Consider the following 20382-nt stretch of genomic DNA (forward strand, 5'->3'; position numbering starts at 1 on the left):
TTTTTTCCCCAAATCAATCAATATTATGGGTCATCTCAGCCTCTCCAAAGAGCCAGTGCTCCTCGCAGACCCTCATAATTAGGGCTTGTTTGGATTTGAGCCTGTCCCTTGTGAGCTCATTTGTGCAGGATGCTGGCTTGGAAATGGGCAATTCTGAAGGCAGTCTGTACATCTCTGGCTCCTGCTTTGGATGAAGAAACAAGTTCACTGCATCCTCACAATATTTTCACTATTTCTTCACAAAAAATAACCTTAATCTTAATTTCCAGCCAAAGAAATGGCAAGGCCTTATTAAACTGTTGCCATTATTCCTTCCAGTTTTAGAATGATTGATCTTACAGCTGAGAAAGAAGGGAATAATACATTTTAGTCCAGACAGAAGATGGAGCAGGTGCTACATAAACTCTTCCACATTAAAATGACATTGTCTGGACCAGAGGCTGTTAAATTGCTCCAGACACAGGCATGACTTCAGCACCATGTTCAAAAAGCATTACTGAAGTAATAAATTGAGAAATTTGCTCATTTAAGTGAAGATTTTTTTTTCCCAAAAAGTCTCCCCTCAAAATTTCCAAACAGGGAAAGTTCCTTAGTGCAAGCAGAGTTCTGACTGCCAAGTCATCTTTGCTTGCAAATGAGCTCAGATTAAGATGTAGAATAAAACAAACTAATCAATCATGTGTTACCTGCATTTGACTTTAAAAATTACTGTGATTCATGAGGAACTTGTTTGAAAAAGTTTGTCCTGGTTTTTGCTGAAATTTTTATATCTGTGTGTTCCCTCTTCTGACATTTTCTCCTAAAGAAGGCAAATTTCCCTCAGAGACTTTGTGGCACTGGATCTCCTTCTGAGCATAAACATGACTAGGTCTTCTATATAAAGTTCTTCAAAAGTAACTTAAAAATACCCAGAAATTTTCCACTGTAATTGAGGGAGTGACTCCTTTTACTTCAAGAAGAATATTTTCCAATGACAGACTGAAAATGCCTGAAACTGATACAAAACAGTCATATTCTGGGATATGGTATAAGCTGTTGCTCTAAGGTCTGTTTTCATAACTTAATTTTAATTTCAAATACAGAACAACAGGATTGGAATGGAAATTCTTTGAATATGCTGTCACTGTGAACAAAAATGCAACAATTTTCACCACAGGCTGCTCTGATATGTCATCCTCTAAAGAAATAATATAAACTATGTATACATGTTTGATTGGGAAAAAATCTGAAGCCTCCTTACTTCACCATGTCATAATTTTGGAAAACATTTACTGTGTAATTAGTATGCTAAATGTCAGTAGTTTCTGAAAAGTGAAGAAATAAAGACAGCTACAAAAACATGTGGGGAAGGCAGAAATATCTCCTCTTGTTATCTGCATCAAGCCAGCACTGAATATTTTGAAATATAACAGTCCTAAGGACATCAGCTCACAGCACTCTAAGCATTTTTTATAGTTAAGTATAAAAAACTATCTGTCTCGGAACCAGAGCTCAGTGTCTTCATGTCTACCTCTAATAACATAAAATCCTGCAGCAGCTAAGACAGATTTCTTCTTCCTTAGAAAAAGGGAAAGAAAATAGAGAATAGAATAAAGAATAAATTCAGAGGGGCAATAAAAAACGGGAAACTTCTTAATATTTAAGAGTTTTTGATGCATGATGAGTTAAAAAAAGCAAACTGGAGGAAATTTGCCAAACCAAATTAAGAGGATGTAAAACATACAGGTTAATTAATAAATCTACAAAGAACCATAGATAAGGTCGTGGGGGAAGAGAGACAGATTTCTAAGAGGCAGGAATGCATTCCTTGAGTAACACAGACACCATTTTAATGAGTTGTTTTTAATGACTTGACACTATTAAATGACTTGTTTACTTCAAAATTCACCAAGGAGAAGAGAAGACAGGTGCCATTAAGAAAATTTCTCCCCAGGAGATACAGAGCCCTGCTGAGACTCACAGTGAGATAAAATAAAATATGATACAAATGGGAATAAAGACTTGCCAGAACAGATAATCGAGAAATCATACTGTTAGAAGATGCAACTAAAAGAACCCTCCTGGAATTCTAACAAAAGTGCTTAATTAGATGGGAAAGGCTCTTCCATTCATCTAGGCTCATCCACTATTAAATATTTAATTCTCACTCACACACACACACATATATATTTTCTTTATAGGACTTTTCAATGAAAAAAAGTAAAAGGACATGATGAAAGTAATTTGAACTTATTAATATCAGTGGAGATGCACATCATTCAGCTGCTCTTAAAAACACCAGTGCTCACCAACCATTTTTTCCAAGATGAACAAATTACATGGATTTAGTATATAAAAGCTAAAAAGAAAGGGATCTAAAACATTTGTCTCTAATTTGGCAATTCTTTTGGATTCAGGCAAACAATATGAGCTCAGAGGTAATTTTTTGTCATAGTCTGCCTGTGTCTGTAACCCCCCCACCAATGTAATATTTGGTATTGAACCTGCAAAACCTTGAACTTTACTAATACCACCTTAAAATGATAGAATCATAGAATGGTTTGGATTGGGGGAACTTTAAAAATAATTTATTTCCAGCCCCCCTGCCATGGACAATGACACAAAAATCAATCACTTGTCAGAAAAGGAGCCACCAGCTTCCATTGGTAATGGTATAAAATGATGGCATGGACCTGCCCTCCTAGTCTAAAAAAAAAAAATAAAATATTTAAAAGTGCATCAGAGACTGGTGCAGAGCCCTGGGTTTCAGTGATGCAGGCTGCAAAACATTGATCAAAAACTCTGCATTTCCCCGAGTAAGCAAACAGTGGAAATGGACCTTGGACACTGGTAACATTACTTTTAAAATGATGACATTATCATGTTTCTCATGTGACCCCTCTAAATCACAGAAGACAGAGGTAATTTTCACTGTATTTTTAAATGGAACTTTTGTTACTGGAGTAATATTTTGTCTCCTAAAGAGACAATGAGAGGCGATAGCACTCAGGTGATAAATGCAACCACTTAAAAGCAATTTTCTCTTACTCATGTAATTTTCTTTTACTCTGTAGATCTTTCTCAGTAACCTCTGACCTCAGCACTCTGCAAGGCATGAGGTAAGGCACTGGATTTACCAGGGTTTCTATTTGTATTTGTCTACAGCAGAGACATGAAAAAATAAAAATCAAAATATATGAGTGCTGTAAAAGAGGCTAATCAGAATTGCAGCTAGCCAAAGATCAGCTATTCAAAATATGGGGGGGAAAAATGCAGGTTGAAGAGAAACAGCTTGATAAGCACTGAGATGTTTAAGGATGAACTGGGAAGATCTTCTGGATGAGCTTGGGTTGAGTGTGGTTCTTCTGAGCAGCTCTGCCTATCTAGAGGAAAGGATGTTGGTGATGAAACCTGAGCATTTTCCATCCAGCTGACCTTGTCTGACTTTCAAACACTAATAAAAATATGGCATCGTGATGGGATGCCTGCAGAGAGCAATATGGGATTATTAGTACATAAAATGAGATGCAGAAATGATCTCCTACCACCAGAGAAAGCAGAAGTGCTCGTTACAGTGAGACTTCACTGGCTGCTGGGTCACACTTCTAATTGGGCAAGAGATTGATTCTTGGGCTTGTGATCTAAAATAATTTAACAGCCTGTGACACTTGGTTTCAAACCAAACCAGAATGAGTCAGTATTCTCTGTTTTCTTTTTGAAAACTAAGTCTTTGAGAAAATCTTATTTCTTCTCATGTCAGGAGATCCTGGAGGTTTGTGTGTAGGTTCTCAGGAATATTGAAACACCTTTCTAAACAGCCTCTCCCCACACAGACTGTGTCATCACCAGTTAAAATTAACAAGGCACACATTTATTTGTGCCATTATTTCTATCTTTTATCAACAGAGATGTGATCACTTTTAAACACCATCTCAATTTGCCTGGTTTTGTGCATGGTTTCAAAGTGGGTGGAAAAATACTGTCCTTGTTCAAAGGACAAAACCACCACTGTAGCTCTGCACTTCTGCCCCATAAATCTGAAGTACCCAAACACGAGGGAATACTTGAATTTGAGAGGGGGTGTGACATCTGCCCTCAGGGCTCTGCATGTGGAAGGTCCCTTCATTCCTCTTATCTCCTTCTCATGTGTGAGATGAGAAAGCAACTTGTTCTATTCCAGTCTTATCTCCTCAAATTTCTAGTGGAGCATTCAATAAATGTTAGGGTTAGGGGTGAAGAGGCATCAGGGCTGGAGTGACACAGTCTGGGCTGTCAGCCAGGTCTTTACACCTTTGCCACAAAGAGATTTTCTCAGTGGTCACTGTGCCAAGGAAAATTCTGGCTGTAGCATCCATTTTCCACCCAGAGGTCCTCTCTTGCTTTCCAAAATATCCCCATACCCTTGTTCTCCATATGTTTTGAGCCCCACAGGGGTTCAGGATGCCCATTTTGAGATAACAAGGCATTTTTAGAATACTGAATTTGGTTAGTGATTACCTGTGGAGGGGTCACAGCCCCAAGCAGCAAGGACACCAAGGAGCCCCAGTACATGGTGGGGTGCAAAAGAGCTGTGGCAAGGATTGTTACATATTTCTCAGAGGTGGGGCTCTGTACAGTCCTCAGTGGCTGGCACAGGTCCCTGTATAGCCCTCACTATGTGATCTGAGCCCAGGACCCATTAAACACCACAACAGTGAGGAAATGCCCATAATTTGGCATGTTTGAGTCTTCAAAACTGACTTTTTTTTCACATGTCCACAAAAAAAATCAAGTCTGCTTTTTGTAGCATCACATTCTTTGTGCTGTGCAATCAAACAGCAGTGCACTGAGAGTTTAATGGGCTGAAAGTTTGTCACCCAACCACAGCAAGGAATAATCCAGGCTCACCCTGAAGGGTGGCTCTGCAGTCCCATGGCAGTGGAGCAAAAACTGCTCCCTGGGGAAGCCTGTGTTTCTTGTCTGTATCCCCGTGAAAACTCCATCCAGGGCCTTGAACATCAGGGCAAAAATGCAAACAAAAATTCCTGATTCCTACTATGAAAATCCACCTACAGTTTTATTCCTGGGAAGGTGATGCATGGAAGCAGCAATTGTACAGGCTGTGGTTAGTCAGTGCTATGCACCATCTCTTTATAAATTCCCTTTCATCCACCTTTGTTTCCCTTTTCTGTAAAAACTCTGCACTAACTCAACTTTACTGAGCATGAAAGAGGAGGAATCCCCATGGCAAGGAGCTGATTTTTGGTGCTGACAGGACCCCCTCAGCAGGGACTGTGGTTTGGAGGCTGACCACAGCCTGGGGTCCAGAGTGGGCTCATTCATCCTGAGGCAGGAAAACATTTCCAAGTGCAGACATGTTTCTCGCCAGTAAAGCACATTTTATTCACTATTTAGACTTTAATAGGAATCCTGCCACGATTTCAGAGGGTGCTGTCTCAGAAAATCACAATGGTAGAGTTTGCTTCAAACCTTTTTTCTTTTTTTTTTTTCTTTTTGAGGAGCCATAAGCTATTGACCTTTTCTGTAACATAAGGAGGTTGGTTGCTGGGCTTTTCTCTGCTAAACTGCTAACATTTGTGTCTAACTATTAATTACTCAAGTTCCTTTTTTTTTTTTTAGTCATTACTCTAATTCTTAAGATCAAATCCTCCCCTCAGGGGACCATTCCTTATTATTATCACTATACATGGTTTCTAAGGTGTCCACCCACATCACAACTGATTCTGGAAGAAAGAAGCGTGTGGTAGGAATTGCTTTGCCTACACAAGAAGGGAAAATTTCACATTAATAAAAAAAAAAATGCTGTGCAGTGACCAACATGGGTGAGCAAGTGGCAAATCCCCTGGGGAAGTGATGTGGTGTTGAGCTGCTGAAGTGGATTTCCTCCCACTCCCAGCCAAGAGTCCTTCCTGAGCTGCCTCCCAGGCTGAGCTGCTTTCAACCTGCCACAGCTTGGAGCTGAGTGATGCTCAAATAGCAGCTTTGCTTAATGAAATGCTGGTTCTTTCTTTTCAAAGAGGCCCAAAATGTATTCATAGGCAGTAAGCTGGTATGTGATTTAACCACCATTCCAGTGATTTACAGAGTGTTTAATTCAGAAGATTATAAAAAGCAAGAAGCCAAACAGCTCCATCAGGGCTTGAGCCAAATGCCAGCAAACTCAGATGAAAAATTCCTGTCCACATCAGAGGATATAAGGTCAAGCTCCACCATCAAGCTACCAAATGTAGCCAATCCAAGCTTTCTGTTGTCAAAATGCAACTGAAAAAGCATCTGACATCATGAGAATGTTCTTATTTATAGTCTGGCATGAAAGCCACCACACTGTGCAGAAGTGCCTTAATTAACTATATAAACTATCTAAAAATGTGATAAAATCTATAGAATGATAATTGTTAGAGAGGGAGGAGAGAGAAGGAGTAGAAATAGCAGGTTCTTCATGAACTGCAGAATACATTTTTTTACTTATTTAACAAATTTCACATTTTCATTTGGTTTTACATACCTTTTCATAAAGATTTTATTTCAACCTCTACAGATCATTCTTGGGGGAAAATATTTATCTGCTGTAAGTAAAATTTAATTAGCTGAAAATGGGTTTGATTAAATACTGTACTTTTCCCTCTTAAAGTGTGGGCACTAGTACAAGTTTATAAATGTTAGAGTGAAACGGTGCAGCAGCCTGTGCAACAATTATCACATTTTGCCTCCACTGGGAGGTACAATTTCTCTTCTTGCTTTGCAGATTGGGACACTGAGACACAGGATTTTTTAGTGCTACAGAGATGATTTGTAACAGGCCAGATGGAAATAAAATAGAGCAGACTTGATCAAATGGGCAGGTATCTGAAGCAAATTCAGTTCCCTGAAGTTCTTTTATCTATGAATTTAAATAATGAATCACAATTTCTTTTTACTGTTAACATGGGAATGGGAACATGTGCAAGGGTTAACTTCTTGTCTTTCAAAATACACAATAGGATACATACAAAGCTGATTACATTTTCTCTAATTAACTTTAAAGTCCATTTTTTTCCTGCCAGTGGCTTGTGGAAAAAAAATAAAATAAAAGCAGGTAGGAAGAACAGTGAGAGCTCTGCACAGAGATCTGTAGACAGCACTTTGAAAATTTACTCTCAGTGAAGCACTGGCTCAGTTCCTCTCCCTGTTATCACTTCTGTGGATCTCCAGCACGTTTTGTGCACTCACTCCACTCCTGGGACTTCTCTTGAAGTTACTGGGGCTCAGCATGGGGCACCCGTGCAGGATTTTACAGACCTGTAAAATCCCTGGCAGTGCAGGCAGGAGGAGCTGAACTCAGCTCCAAGAGCACTCCTGTTTGTGCTTGCCATGTTTCTCTGAGTCCAACACATAAATCCAGCAAGAAATATGGATTCTGCTTGGTTGTAACTCAATTCCCTCCTTCTCAAACGCAAAATCAGTGAGGAGTGGGAATAACTGCTGATTTCCTCTCTGATCCTGGTAGGAACATTTGGAAGCTCCTCCTGACCAGTCCCAGCTGGGTGTGCTAAGAGCCCCGACAAGGGGGTCAGCTCTAATCCCTGACACTTGGCTCTGTCCAGAGGAAAATGGTTCATGCAGAACTGGGTGGGTGCTGGGAGAGCTGAGAAAATATTTTATGCTGTGCTTTAGTTGGGGAAATGCAAACACAACTGTAAAAAAGTGTAACATTTCTTCTGGCCACACAAAAAGATTACATACAGAAGTACCCCCCTGGATATCCTATCCAAAATCAGCTCTTGCTTACGACCTGCAGTGCCAGATCACCCCAGTGGTCCAGCAGCATGCACTGCTGTGAAAACACCTTAACACTGGTGAGGGAAATCCTGCAACTGGGTTAGGGAAACACTCTGCTCAGTCCCAGCCTGACCATAAAAACTCAGAAGTAATAGGTTTTTTCCCCCTTATTTCAGTGAAGGATGGGAATGACTAAGATAATTCATATTGGACCCATAAAAGAATAAAAACAATTTTCAGTAGTAGTTTTCATAAGTAGGTTGTTGCCTGTATGGCTACATTTTTATTTTCCAAAATTAGGAAAAATAGTATTAGGAAATAACTGTATATGGTGCTGGAGTTCCACATTTCCCCAGCACCTTGCAGGAGAGCTCCCTGTTCCACATCCGGACCTGCAGATGCTGTCTTGGTACCCATAAATTACAAGTAGCTGGCAACTGCGATGCTGCGAGTGCAGCTGTGGGGTTACGAGAAGAGCCTTGCAAAAACATTTAGGATGGGGACAGCTGCAAGCCGTGCTGGGCAGCGATGTCTGAACGGCGTCGGGAGGGCAGCGGGTGGGGCAGGAGGAGGATGCTCACCCGGGGCTGGCTCCGCTAGATGGCAGCCGGCACCAGCAGCGAGTTTTTGGGAGAGCGGCAGGAGCAGCCCGGGACACCGGGAAAGAGGGATGGAACGCAACCCCCTGCACACATCACCCAGGAAAACGGGAACTCAGCCCCCTGTGCAAACCGCGGGCCGCTGAAAGCAGAAGGCAAATGAGTCAAAGCGTAAAAAATGTTTTTGTGACTCCTGTCAGTTGGCAATGGAATCAGCAAATGCTTCTATCTGGTGTGTCGATAATAGACACAAAGAAAGGTTTGGAAGCTTTCTGACCAAATAGCCAAATAAAGCATCAAAATAAAAGAAGTATAGTGGAGTAAAAGAGATGAAGTAGCAAGATCAGCAAATGCTTGTATCTGCTGTGTGAAAAACAGACACAAAGAAAGGTTGGGAAGCTTTCTGACCAAACAGCCAAAAAAGCATCGAAATAAACACAGTGGAGTAAAAGAGATGAGGCAGCAAGACGACTGATGCTTAGAGTAAAATAGAGGAAGTTGTGGTAAAGCTAAGAGATATTGCAACAAAGCAACTAAATGCTTATGCATAATAAAAAGCTTGATGCACTTTACAAAATCATGGAGCAGACACCAGGGTAAGGCCTCCCTCCAGATGACCACAAGAAGGATAAGGACAAGAAGCCAACAACCATCTGGAAAGATTATGAAATTGCTGATCCCAGATTATTATGCTGATTATTATTATTATTATTATTATTATTATTATGCTGATTTGAGCTAACCAAGCCCATTGGAAAATGCTTTGTAGGCTTAAAACCAGTGTATATACTTTGCCAAACTTGTAAGTGGTGTGTGCTGTGAGTGGAGTGGTGACTCCCTGGCCAGCCAGCGCTGCTTGCTTGATTTCTTTACTATAAAAGATATAGAAATAAAGTTCAGATTGACTATTGAAAATTTTATAGCAAAAGCAGTGGCGGGCTTCACCCCGAATTTACCAAGAGGCTGTGGGAAAGCTGAAATAACAGAAGGGAGGTAATACATCTATGTGATCGCTTTCTGCTACCTCGGGCTTGTTTTTATTTTTAAATCAGATCCTTTGAGTCTGTGTCAGTGGCATCTGTGAGTTGTCCTATATAGAGCCAGTGTGAGGAGTTTACTTTGGCAACAGCTTTTGTGGAAAAATGTTGCAGTGCTGTGTAAAACACCATTTGGGAATGTAGTTACTGAGGACATTCCCAAATTGGTTTGTCAAACTTGCTGAGAGCTTGAAATGAAGTCTGGAAAACATTGGTACAAGCTCCTTTTGACTTCAGGCACAGCCTGAATTTGGAGAGCATGCAGAACATGGCAAAAATAATTAGAAAATTCCCTTTAAAACCAATTTATGCTGGCAGATTAATGGCATGTTATTTAAAAAGCGATGCCAGAGATTAGGTTAATTGGCTTCCTTATTAGTTAGCCTCAGCAGGGGAGTAGCAAGGGCATGAGAGGGTGCAAATTCTAAATTGCCTGGCCTTCCCCATCATAGCTGAGGACGAGGAACAGGACAGAGAGAGGCAGCACAGGGAAAGGGACACTGTCACAGCCTGTTTCCAGGAGTGATGTGTGCTGAGCAGGAGGGACAGGATGAGTTTGCTCCCCAGCAGTCACTGCCTGGGCCACTGAGCTGGAGAGATGCTGAGGGCCACAGGCACACACCAGCAGGGTGGAAAGCTGTGCCTGCTTGCAGAGGAGGAAAAACTGAAAACAGTTTGTAAAAATGGCAAAGGGGTCATTGCTCAGTGCAGAATTTTGTCACACCTGTTATTGACAGGTGGAGGACAAGGATGGCTGCTTGTGGATGGCAAATTCATCATCACCAAAGAAGCTGGAATGTCAAACTGAACTGAACCTTGTGCTGTGTCAGTGGGCTGTGTCCTGCCCTCAACAACCTTCATCCACAGATACCCATCAGAGCAATATTCCAGTGTTAAATGTTAAATAGGTGATGAAGAGGTTTTTATCCCTTCATCCAGCAGAGGCTCTGCTGTCAGCTGATGCATTTCACCACCTGTTACATCACATTCACTGTTCACCTCCTAGATCTGAAGTAAATAAATTTTCTTTCCCTTAGTGAAGGATGTGAGTCACTAAGAAAATTCATATTGGACCCTCTTTGTGCATGCACCACCCTAAGTATACACAGAGCTCCACAGGAAGGATAAATGCCCATGTTCCATGGAAATGGCAGTGTGCTGGCCTTTCCACCACTCACATGCACCATGATCACCTGGAAGGTCAATGGAATATCCACTGCACAATATAGTTTACAATGCCTAAAAGCCTAGACTGTGCAATCCCCACCTTTACCAACATGAGACTCAGTGATCCTTCCAGCCCTTCTTCAGCTCCTGGCCTCCACATCAACACATCCTGCTGTGGGGCCACCAATGCCTGACACACCTGAGTGCCTTCTGGTGTGCTCTCACTTTCCAGATTTCCCCTTTATGCTGAAAGCTTCTCCTCTGACATATCCAACCTTTCAGTTTTCTGCACCACTGCCCAACCAAACACAGAGAGCAAGGGGAGCCACAGCTGGGTGCACAGTAGAGTTGGAACTGGGGGAACAAGGAGCTGCTTGTCAGGGACAAAGAAAGATCAGCCAGTAGTAAAAAACTTCTTGGACCACTGTGTTGTTATTTTTTAGCATTTCTAATACATGTTATGCATGATACTTCTATTTTTTCCACCTTTGTTTTGTCTGGAATAGAACCGTGCTGTCAGTCAAACCTTTTTTCTCTTAGCCAGGTTTGCTGCAGACACAAAGCTTATGTGCTCCTGCTGTGTCTTCATCCTGCTGCTGAACACTTTCAGCCCACAAGCTACTACTCAGATATATTGCCAGAAAGACGGAGTTTTCAAAAACCAAGCTTGTTGAGTAAATTCCCAGAAGAAACCCAGCTCAACCAACCAACCTACCTACCAAGCAACCGACACAAAACAAAACACAACCAAACAAAACAAACTGAAACAAACCAAAACTAAAGGAAACAAAACAAAAAAAAAAAACAAAAAAACAAAAACCCCCCCCCCCCCACCCCCCCCCCCCCCCCCCAAAAAAAAAAAAAAAAAAAAAGAAAAAAAAAGGAAATCATCCAGTTCCCAGCCAACCAAAGAGCAGATTGCAGCGGGGAAAGGAAGAGACTGAAGAAGTCTGGAGTGTGTCACATGGACACTACAGCTTTAACAGGGTTGATGGTTAGAAATCTCTTAATTTCCATGTTCCAACCATACATGGAAACTGCAGCTAATCAAAGCTAAAGAATAATGAATCATAGAATGATTGAATGGATTGGAAAGGACCTTGAAATCATCCAGTTCCCAGCCTGGGCAGGGACATTTTCCACCAGGCCAGGTGGCTCAAAGCCCCACCCAGCCTTACTTGGAACACTCCCAGGGTTGGTGCAGCCACCACTCCCCTGGACCAGGCTGCATAACATTCAGAGAAAGAAATTTTTCCCACTATTCAGTCTAAATCTGCCCTTTTTCAGTCTGAACCTTGTCCTAACTCTCCATGCCCTTGTAGGAAGTCCCTCTCCAGCTCACTTCAGGCCCCCTTCAGGCACCGAGAGGCTGCAACAAGGTCTGCCCAGAGCCTTCTCCTCTCCAGTGCTCTGGTGAGTGGCCAGCCATGGCTCTCAGCCAGACACCACCACATCTATATTCTAGACAAAAACCCTGAAATCTGGAATATGAAATTAATGTAGTCTGGCTCTCTGAGGAAGCTGAGTACTTGTTTCCAGACTTTGTCACTTCTGCACAGCACACAGCTCAGTGGATGCTGCAGCTGAAAGCCAGGCCATTGCAGAGGGCTGTCACAGGCAACCATTTGTCACAATGCACATTGTTTTGCAGGATTCTTAATGGCTGAGTTTTTAAATGAAGACATTGAAAAATTGCTTACCCATGAGGTATTTTGCTGAGGACATAATATGCTGTATATGAATGCTGATACACCTGCAAAACAAAATTAAGAAAAAGACAACAACAACAAAAAAAAAGAGATTAGTAACTGCCACCTGTATTAACAGAGCTCTTTTTTTTTTTTGCAAAAACAGTCAAACATTTGTGGCTGAGAAGCTCTCCTAAACACTTCAAAATGTGTAGTAGAGAAGAACAATGCAGTAATCCACTTAAAGCAGTTGTGTGTTTCCCATCCTGCACTTTGTGCTGGTGTTTGGCAGATCTCACACACCCAGATGCTCGGTGTCGTTGCCATGGCTACCAGGTCTTTGATTAAACTGGGGGCACACGGGCTCTGCAAAGGCTAAATATAGAACAGCCATTAATGAGGACACCTTGGTCAGCTGGAGACGTTCTCCATCATTATAACCACACACAAGGCATGGGGTGTTTTTGCTTTAATTCCCCATAAATAAAGCAGGGAGCGGTGCTGGGTGATATCACAGAGGGTTGTCAGGCCCCTGTCAGTCAGGAAATAAAACTGTATTCAGTCAAGGCAAAAAGTTGACCTCATGTTTGTACGACCTGCTAAGTTGCATCTTTATATAAATCTGTGCTCTGTGGACCCTGGGGAGGAGCTGGGCAGCTTGCACAGCAGCTCATCTCACAGGAGACAGTTTATTACTTATTTTCTAAGTAGTAAATAATAACAGCAGAGTCAATGCCAGTGATTTAAGAGGTGGTGATTTTCCATTGGTCACAGCAGTCCTTTACAGTGATCAGGAGTCAGGACATCAGTGTGAAAGGTTTAAATATGAATAATTTTATACAAATTTATACAGGGCATCACTTTTCGAAATTCTGTCCTGTTACTATGTGCAACTAAATAAATAAATCTGCTAGCAATTATCTAATTTGGCTTCTACTTAAATTTTTAATTTTTTTTTTTTGCTTACAGCTGCTCTCAGAAAGCTTCCTGTTCCAGAGAACAAAGGAGAAATTTCTTGAATACTTGCTTCCCCAAACAAGTTTGATCAAAGTAATTTTTTCCTAGCCTACTCTGGTTTTGCACAAGTATTTTTTTTAATACTTAAGCCAAAAAACCATGAGATGTCCTGGATGGTGCTGCCAGCCCCAGCAGGGGCCATGGCATGCACATCATTAGTATCACAATCAAGCATGAGTCACTCCCTGCCACTGTGGAGGGCAAACCTCCAGGGTGGTGTCCAGATCAGCCCTGCAGCTTCTGGGCTCTCAGGGAAGAGGCAGATAAACATGAGGCACATCAATAAACACAAGGCACATCATCCTGTAAATATCAAATCAAACTTCTCTGTTACAGTTTGAAACCAAGCACTGAATCCTTACACTACTGCAAGAGCTCCCTGAAAAACAGGCACACAGAAAGCACTGGATTTCTACCTATGAAATGCAGAAACTGATGCTGGATTGATGTGATTTCCTTCTTGCCTGTGCAATTCACTCCCTGCATTACAAGGACATCATGAGGTCACATCCCCAAATCCTATCTCCTTTCAGCATTCAGATCCATAAGGACTCCACACAGGCTGATTCTCTGGTGTGTTGGTATCAGGGAAGGCCTTGGAATACAACTGAATTCCCCACAAGCCAGCATTTATTTTAGTACAAGTGTCCTTTCCAGATCCACCTGTGTCAGATGATGTCAAAAAAATTACCATTTTCTCATCCTCACCTAATCATACCGAAGAGCTCTTGAATCTTCTGATGTTGATACCTGAGACCTGGCTGATGCATGCAGCCTTAGAGTTTATTCCAGCTTTGATGAAGTCCTAAAACCGATACAATTCCTTAAAGAAAAAGCACTGGAAGACTTAATCTGCCTACAGATCTGAAAAACCTGGTGATACATTGTCATTAAATACTGAGACATTTTTGTCTTCCAATATCCTGACAGTAGGTTGGAGAAAATGATATAGATACATAAATTCTGATCTGAGGCTGGGACGGTTGTTCATGGTTATAAACCATGCTGTGTTGTCAGATAACAGAGAAATAAGCACCCCAAAATGAGTATCAACAGATGCCTTCAGCAGAAAATCAAAAAAAGTGTCAGGCTGGAAGGAAAAGAAACATCCAGGTGAGTTTTGAACAGGACACCTGCTGGTGTCCTTGCTTGTGGTACAGAGTCCTACAGCCCTGTTGGAAGGTTCAGAGCTGTCTTGGAGGTATTAATGGAGACTGAGGCAAAACATTCTCTTTGCTGAGAGAGCTTAGGACTGAGGAAAACAAAAGTTGCAGGACACTCAAAGAGTTCTTTTATTTTCTGAACGTCATTTGTCATCATCTTCGGTCTTTGGCCAGATTCTAAAATATCTCACATCAGCTGTGCTATAGCATACAGACTTCAAAGGCTTGTAGCTGGCAGAGTTCACTCACAGGAGCAAAATTTTCTCAGATAAATCCTTACAAAAATGTGTAGGTTTGCTTACATAAAAAATTACTGGTATGAGCAAAGATTTCAGGGTCAGACATTTATTATTAACATTACAGTTGTTAAGGACACAAGCACATGCAGCTCAAAAATCCCTCTCAGCCCAACTATTTCAAACCTATTCAGAAAAAAACTCTGCCAGCAATGGTACTAAGCAGAGAAGAATCCAAGAGAAAAATCACTTTATGTCTTTCTGAGAAATTAAATGGCAGCTTTCCTCTTAGACATGCAAACTAAATGAAGTTAGCTGAACTTTTTGTGAGGATGACTGTGCTTGCTTAATATCTCTACTAAATTTCTGCTGGGGCCAAGATGAATTCAGCTATTCACTTACAGTAGGAAAACCCCACAGCAGGGAAAAGTGTAGGGTAGAGATGAGCATTCTTCCAAAATCCAAACTAAGCCTCAGAGAATGGAGAGCACTTAAAAGTTAGTATTCACTTCATTAACCCTGTCTGCTGCTGAGGCTTGGCCAACAGAAATAGCTGTATAAACTCCATGTTCCCCTTTTCTACTTAAAGGTGTGGTAAAAGCCATTGACTGATTTGATGCTCTCAGCCCTGATTTTTAGCTGGATTCCAGAAGCATTACAGCTCCTCTCAGCAGAGAGGCATGTTTGGGGGAAGCAGAGGTTTTGGCAATTGTTGTGCTCTGTAGACTGTGTGTGTCAAACCATCCCACCAACATGAGGCAGAACAGGTTTGAGAGTGCTCTGAAGGGCTCTGGGTATCACCACAATCCGGTCACAGAAGCTCCTGTGCCAGCTGTCACCAACAAGTGCTGTAAAAGTCATTATGACAAAACCATTGGGCCAGAAACACTCTCCCACTGGGCTTCTCATCCCAGCTCACAGCACAGATCTTGTTTACTTTCAATCTAAATTATTCTCTGCAACACGTGCATGTTTACACTGAAATCATAAAGGGACTGAGACAGATCTATCTGTTCCACTGAAGTCTTGGAAAGGCAATTATCTCTCTAAAATTCAGAAGAATGCAGGGCTAATTATATGTGACAACACCTTGTTGTGAAGTCACTGACCTCGTTTTATGCAACCAACAGAAGAAACCTGGACCTGGTCAGATGGCAGCAGAAATGGAAACACTGCAGCACATGGAGCAGCAGAGAAGGACATGTGCCTCTCTCAGGCCATCACATTCCAAAGGAACAGGGAAATTGTTGTTCCAACAAGGCACAGAAGCAAAATGGAAGAAGCAATTTCTGTTCTCTGTCACTACAGAGCAAAGTGTGGTGTGAATGGTAATGCCTCCTTGGAAATATTTGTTTAAGTGCTGTAAGGACACAGGTCCTTGTCCAGCAGGGCTTACTGAAATAGAAACTGTTATTTAAGCACAGAGTGGATTTGGACTCATTTATTCATTGTGACCCTTCATATACTTTCAATTAGAATCCATAGCTCTTGTATTTGCCCCAGAGTAACTGCAGAAATATGTGACATACATCCAAGAAATTTGTGAAATGGGTTTTCAGCACCTTATGGATGGTATGAAAGATTGCACTACCTGCTGATAAACCCTGCTGAAGGTTTATCCCAAGCATCAGAAAAAAAGAAAGAGTTTAGTTTACACTTCCATTCCTGTCTGTTGGTTTCTGTCTCAGTTTGTGGGCTGATGCCAGGCCAGCACCAACAATAATCAGCATTTAAGGAAGGCTTTCTTTAATGTTTGCATGACAAGGTGCTGAATCAATACAAAGAAGAGGCACCTCATTTTACAAAGAAAGAAAGGGGGAAAAGCCCTTGGAAGAAGGCTCCCCAAATCATCGTAATCCACTCATCTTCCAGCAGGCTTTTCTACCAAAAGAGCTGATTTAGGATCTTACCACCCAGTGTATAAAACAGCTCATGGATCTGGGATTAAGCCCAGGTGGACTGGCTGCCATCAGCTCATGATTGTTACTTACTTGATAAATATGGAATAAAGCATGCTTTGCATCCATTTTCTAAATGGCTCCATAGAGCCCCTGGCCCTTTGTACAGTAGTGTTATTTACATTAAAGGAATGCCCAGAAAACTCACAAAAAAAATCCCATAAAATTTAGAGCTCACAAGGGACCAGTGCAGGGCAGAGCAGAATTGCAAGCTGTTTGCAGCTTGCAAGGCTAAATACAAAATTTTCAGTGTTTAGTGTCTTTCAGGAATAACATATTTTATCCAAAAAGCCATCCCAGCTCTCCCAAATAAAACTGAACACACCTCTGAAATAGTCCTCAGAAAGAAAAGTGTACAACAGTTTGCTAAAGCCTGAAAATAGCAAGAATATATTTTAATGTAATTAATCATAAAGCACCCAGGATTTATCTGGGTAAAATGATTCATTTTTTATTCTGCAGCAATAAAGTATATCAACAAATAATAGATCCCCTCAGGATTTTTAACAATCCCCAGTTGTCTTGAGAATGTATCTGCTTTTACCCTGTGCAGTAAGACAGTAAAAATATATCACAAGTGGCTGGTGAAACAGGAACTGCCAGATCCATTTAAAGGGTTTCCCACAAAGAGTCTCTAAAAAGACATTTGCTGGAAATAGATTACACAGCCCATTTTCCTACTTATGCTACGAGCAGACAAATCCCCAAATGCACATATGAATGTCAAGCCAATTGAATAATCCCAAGCATTTGACATAATTACATATTCCACCTTTCAAAATGGTCCTGGCGCCCTTAAACAGTAACTAACACTGTGATGCAAAATATGCAGGTAAAAGATGATTTGCCATTTGGCCTTTAGTATCTGTGATATTTAGCCAGGCTCTGAAGCTGACAGATTAACAGGGAAAAGGGAACAAAGCAGAATGCAGGAAGGCTGCTGCTATGCATTGGCAAATAGCTCATGTATTTTGTACCTTGTTTTCTTATAATTGTGTGAGAGGGAGGGGAAAACAAGTTCAGGAGGAAAACACCAAGCAAACATTAGCCAGATGTTGTGTTTCCTTCTCCTGCATGGGCACACCATGTGTGTAAAGGATACCACATTGTCACATGGATTCTTCTGTAGGTCAGTCATCAACAAAAAACATCAAGCAAAAAAACATCAAGCAAATCTGATGTTCACTTCACAGGGTAACTGTGTTGTCCATGCAGATCTTCCAGGGGAGAAAAGGATAGTTTTTTGACTAAAAATACCTCACTGCCACAATCTTTATAGTAGTCTGTGGAGGATTAAAGCAGGTTGCTGTACATCTTTGCAGAATATTCTGTATCTTTTATGAAAGTCAACATTAAAAACTGAATTTTTAATGTGTCAACATCATTTGTCTTGCTCAAAATTCTTTATGATACCATTGGTTTCACTGGGCCCTTCTCTTCTGTTGAGAAGAAATCCTTCTTTTGCCATGACATGTTGAACTGGCCCTCCAAAGGGATGAAAAATCCATTCCTGTACTTGACCACCAACTTCTGTGTAATGCTTTGTTCAATTTTTGTACTTTTATTCTCCCCTGTATTTGTGACTTAGAGCACATGGGGTTACCTCTGGCTGAGGCATGGTTGGTTAATGCTCATTTCCTTTTTTCCCTCAGTGCAAACAGAATGGTCAGCAGTGTTCTCCTCAGCCCAACTATTTTTGCAAAGGATTTTATTTTATTGCTAATAGGCACTCCAGAGTAACCATCTTGGAATGAGATACTCTCAGAAACATCATGCTATCTTTTCTTTTTGTGTCATTGCAATAAAAAAAAAAAAGAAAAATACCGAAATCCATACTGGTATTTTGTACCCTGCACTCACTGAATCTTGATTGCTTGCAAGAACAAAACAAATCAATAAAGCTGTATAATTTGAGGTGTCTTCAGCATTCTCACCTTTCAGATTCATTGTGATACTGACCTATTTTGCTTTCTTCTGAGGCAGCATATTCTCTTTTGTCCCTGCATTGAATTATCCCTTTATACTTTATCACTTCTCCAGTAGAGTCTCATGCTGTGTGTCAACCTGCTTGCACAGCCCTCTAAGGAACTCTGCCCATTTCTCTTCGTGCTTCCAATAAATTAGAAAACCCATAATGAAATGCTATCAAAGAGCATTTCCTGAGCATTGCTTCAGCTGGCAGCCAATAACCCACAGCTGTCATCAAACACCTGATTTGGGATGCTTCTTCCTGCTGTGCTGTATCCAGCTGATCAGCCACATATGTGATGTGCTCACAGGGACAGAAAGGGCACTCTGGCACTGCTGGCACACTCCAGGACAGTCTGGGGAGCTCAGGGGAGGGCAGAGATGGGGGGAAATGGGTTTGAGCAAGAAAGGGGATGAGAAGGGGTCTCTTAGTCAACATACAGAGAATTTGGCACCTGGTTGCCTGCGCTATAATTGTCCTTGTATTCCAGAGCAATTAATTTAACATTTGTGCAAAAGGAGGAAGATATGGACTTGGGGAATGCGTGTATTGGAGTTGTTGAGGGAAGTAAAGCTTTTTCTTGCAAAGAGGGGGGAAGGATCCTGACCCAGCAGCGTAGCTGTGCCTGGTGGGGTGACACAGCCAGCCCTAACCTGTCAGTGCCTCAGAGAGAGCCAGCAGGTGTGTGCTCACCTCAGTCACAGCAGTGAGCATCAGGAGCTGCTCCACTCATTTCCATATAGGAAATCAGCAACTGGGTGTCTCCAGAGCCAGGAAGAAACCTTAGCATTTGATTTGGACGAAGGCAGTAATACAAGAGGCAGTGGATCACCAGGACATGTCTCTATTTTGCTATTAACTGTTTAATCTCTTAAAACTGAAAATTAAATAATTGTCCTTGTTGTTTAAAGGACAGCCAGGACATCTCTCCAGCCATGCAGAGCTGTGAATGCCCTGCCACACCATAGAGGCTTCCTTGGAGAGCAATCTCACATCAAGGTGACATCAGGGAGGGACAGCACATTCCTGCCATGGGGACCTGCATTTTGGAAGCTGAAGCTGATTGTGGCGGGGTCATGCACCACAGGCAGCACACATGGTTAATATGCAAATCTCTCCCACAAACATACAGAGGCTGGACTGGGATTAGAAACTGATTTTCTAAGGACCAAAGGTCTCTGAAACATTAAAGCCAAGGAGTTATTCCTTGGCAAATAATCTCGTCTCAAGTTTACAAAACAACCATAAATAAAGTGTGATGGCAACATCCACCCCAGCAATGCATGGAGTGCCATGCTGTAAGAGAATGCTGCAAACTCACCTTCCACAAACTGATTATCTATCTCAGTTGCTTCATGATAATAATTCTTTGTTAAAAGATTAGTTTTCAAATTACACTTTTGAGAGCCTTATACTGCTGACAGCACCAAAAGGGAATTTTGAGGCCAGCTTGAGGATTTATGACTTTGTGACAGCAGCGGGGTGGAGTGGATGCTCTTTTTGTTGCAAATGCAGCTCCAGAGGCAAGTTAGGCCACAGGTATTAACAGCCAGCTCGTGTGCCAGCTCTCACCCCTCAGAGAGTGTTAATCCAATCTGCCAACTGCTGCTGCACTCTAATGCAGCTCTGCCCTGCCAAGCAATTACAAAAGGCTCCTTTTGCTCCCGAGCCACCTGTCCCTCACAGCGCTTCCCTGGCACCACAAAGCCCTTCAGTCGCTGCCTTAAAGGACAACAGCTATGCTTTTAACTGGTAAATGAAATGGGAGCTGCAAAGCACTCTGTGGGATTTTTGCACCAGCCTTTGTGCAC

General features: G+C 41.7%; 1 protein-coding gene across 1 annotated transcript in view; it reads right to left on the minus strand.

Moving 5' to 3' along the window:
- Positions 1-20382, minus strand: part of DPP6 (dipeptidyl peptidase like 6) — a 398916-nt gene that overhangs the window by 101087 nt on the left and 277447 nt on the right. Inside the window, exon 6 of the mRNA XM_041408558.1 lies at positions 12241-12293. Coding sequence (XP_041264492.1) covers positions 12241-12293 — 53 coding nt within the window. The remainder of the gene's footprint in view (positions 1-12240; positions 12294-20382) is intronic.

This window comes from Onychostruthus taczanowskii, unplaced genomic scaffold (genome assembly GCF_017590055.1).
Source record: "Onychostruthus taczanowskii isolate IOZ18803 unplaced genomic scaffold, ASM1759005v1 scaffold3, whole genome shotgun sequence".
Lineage (NCBI taxonomy): Eukaryota > Metazoa > Chordata > Aves > Passeriformes > Passeridae > Onychostruthus > Onychostruthus taczanowskii.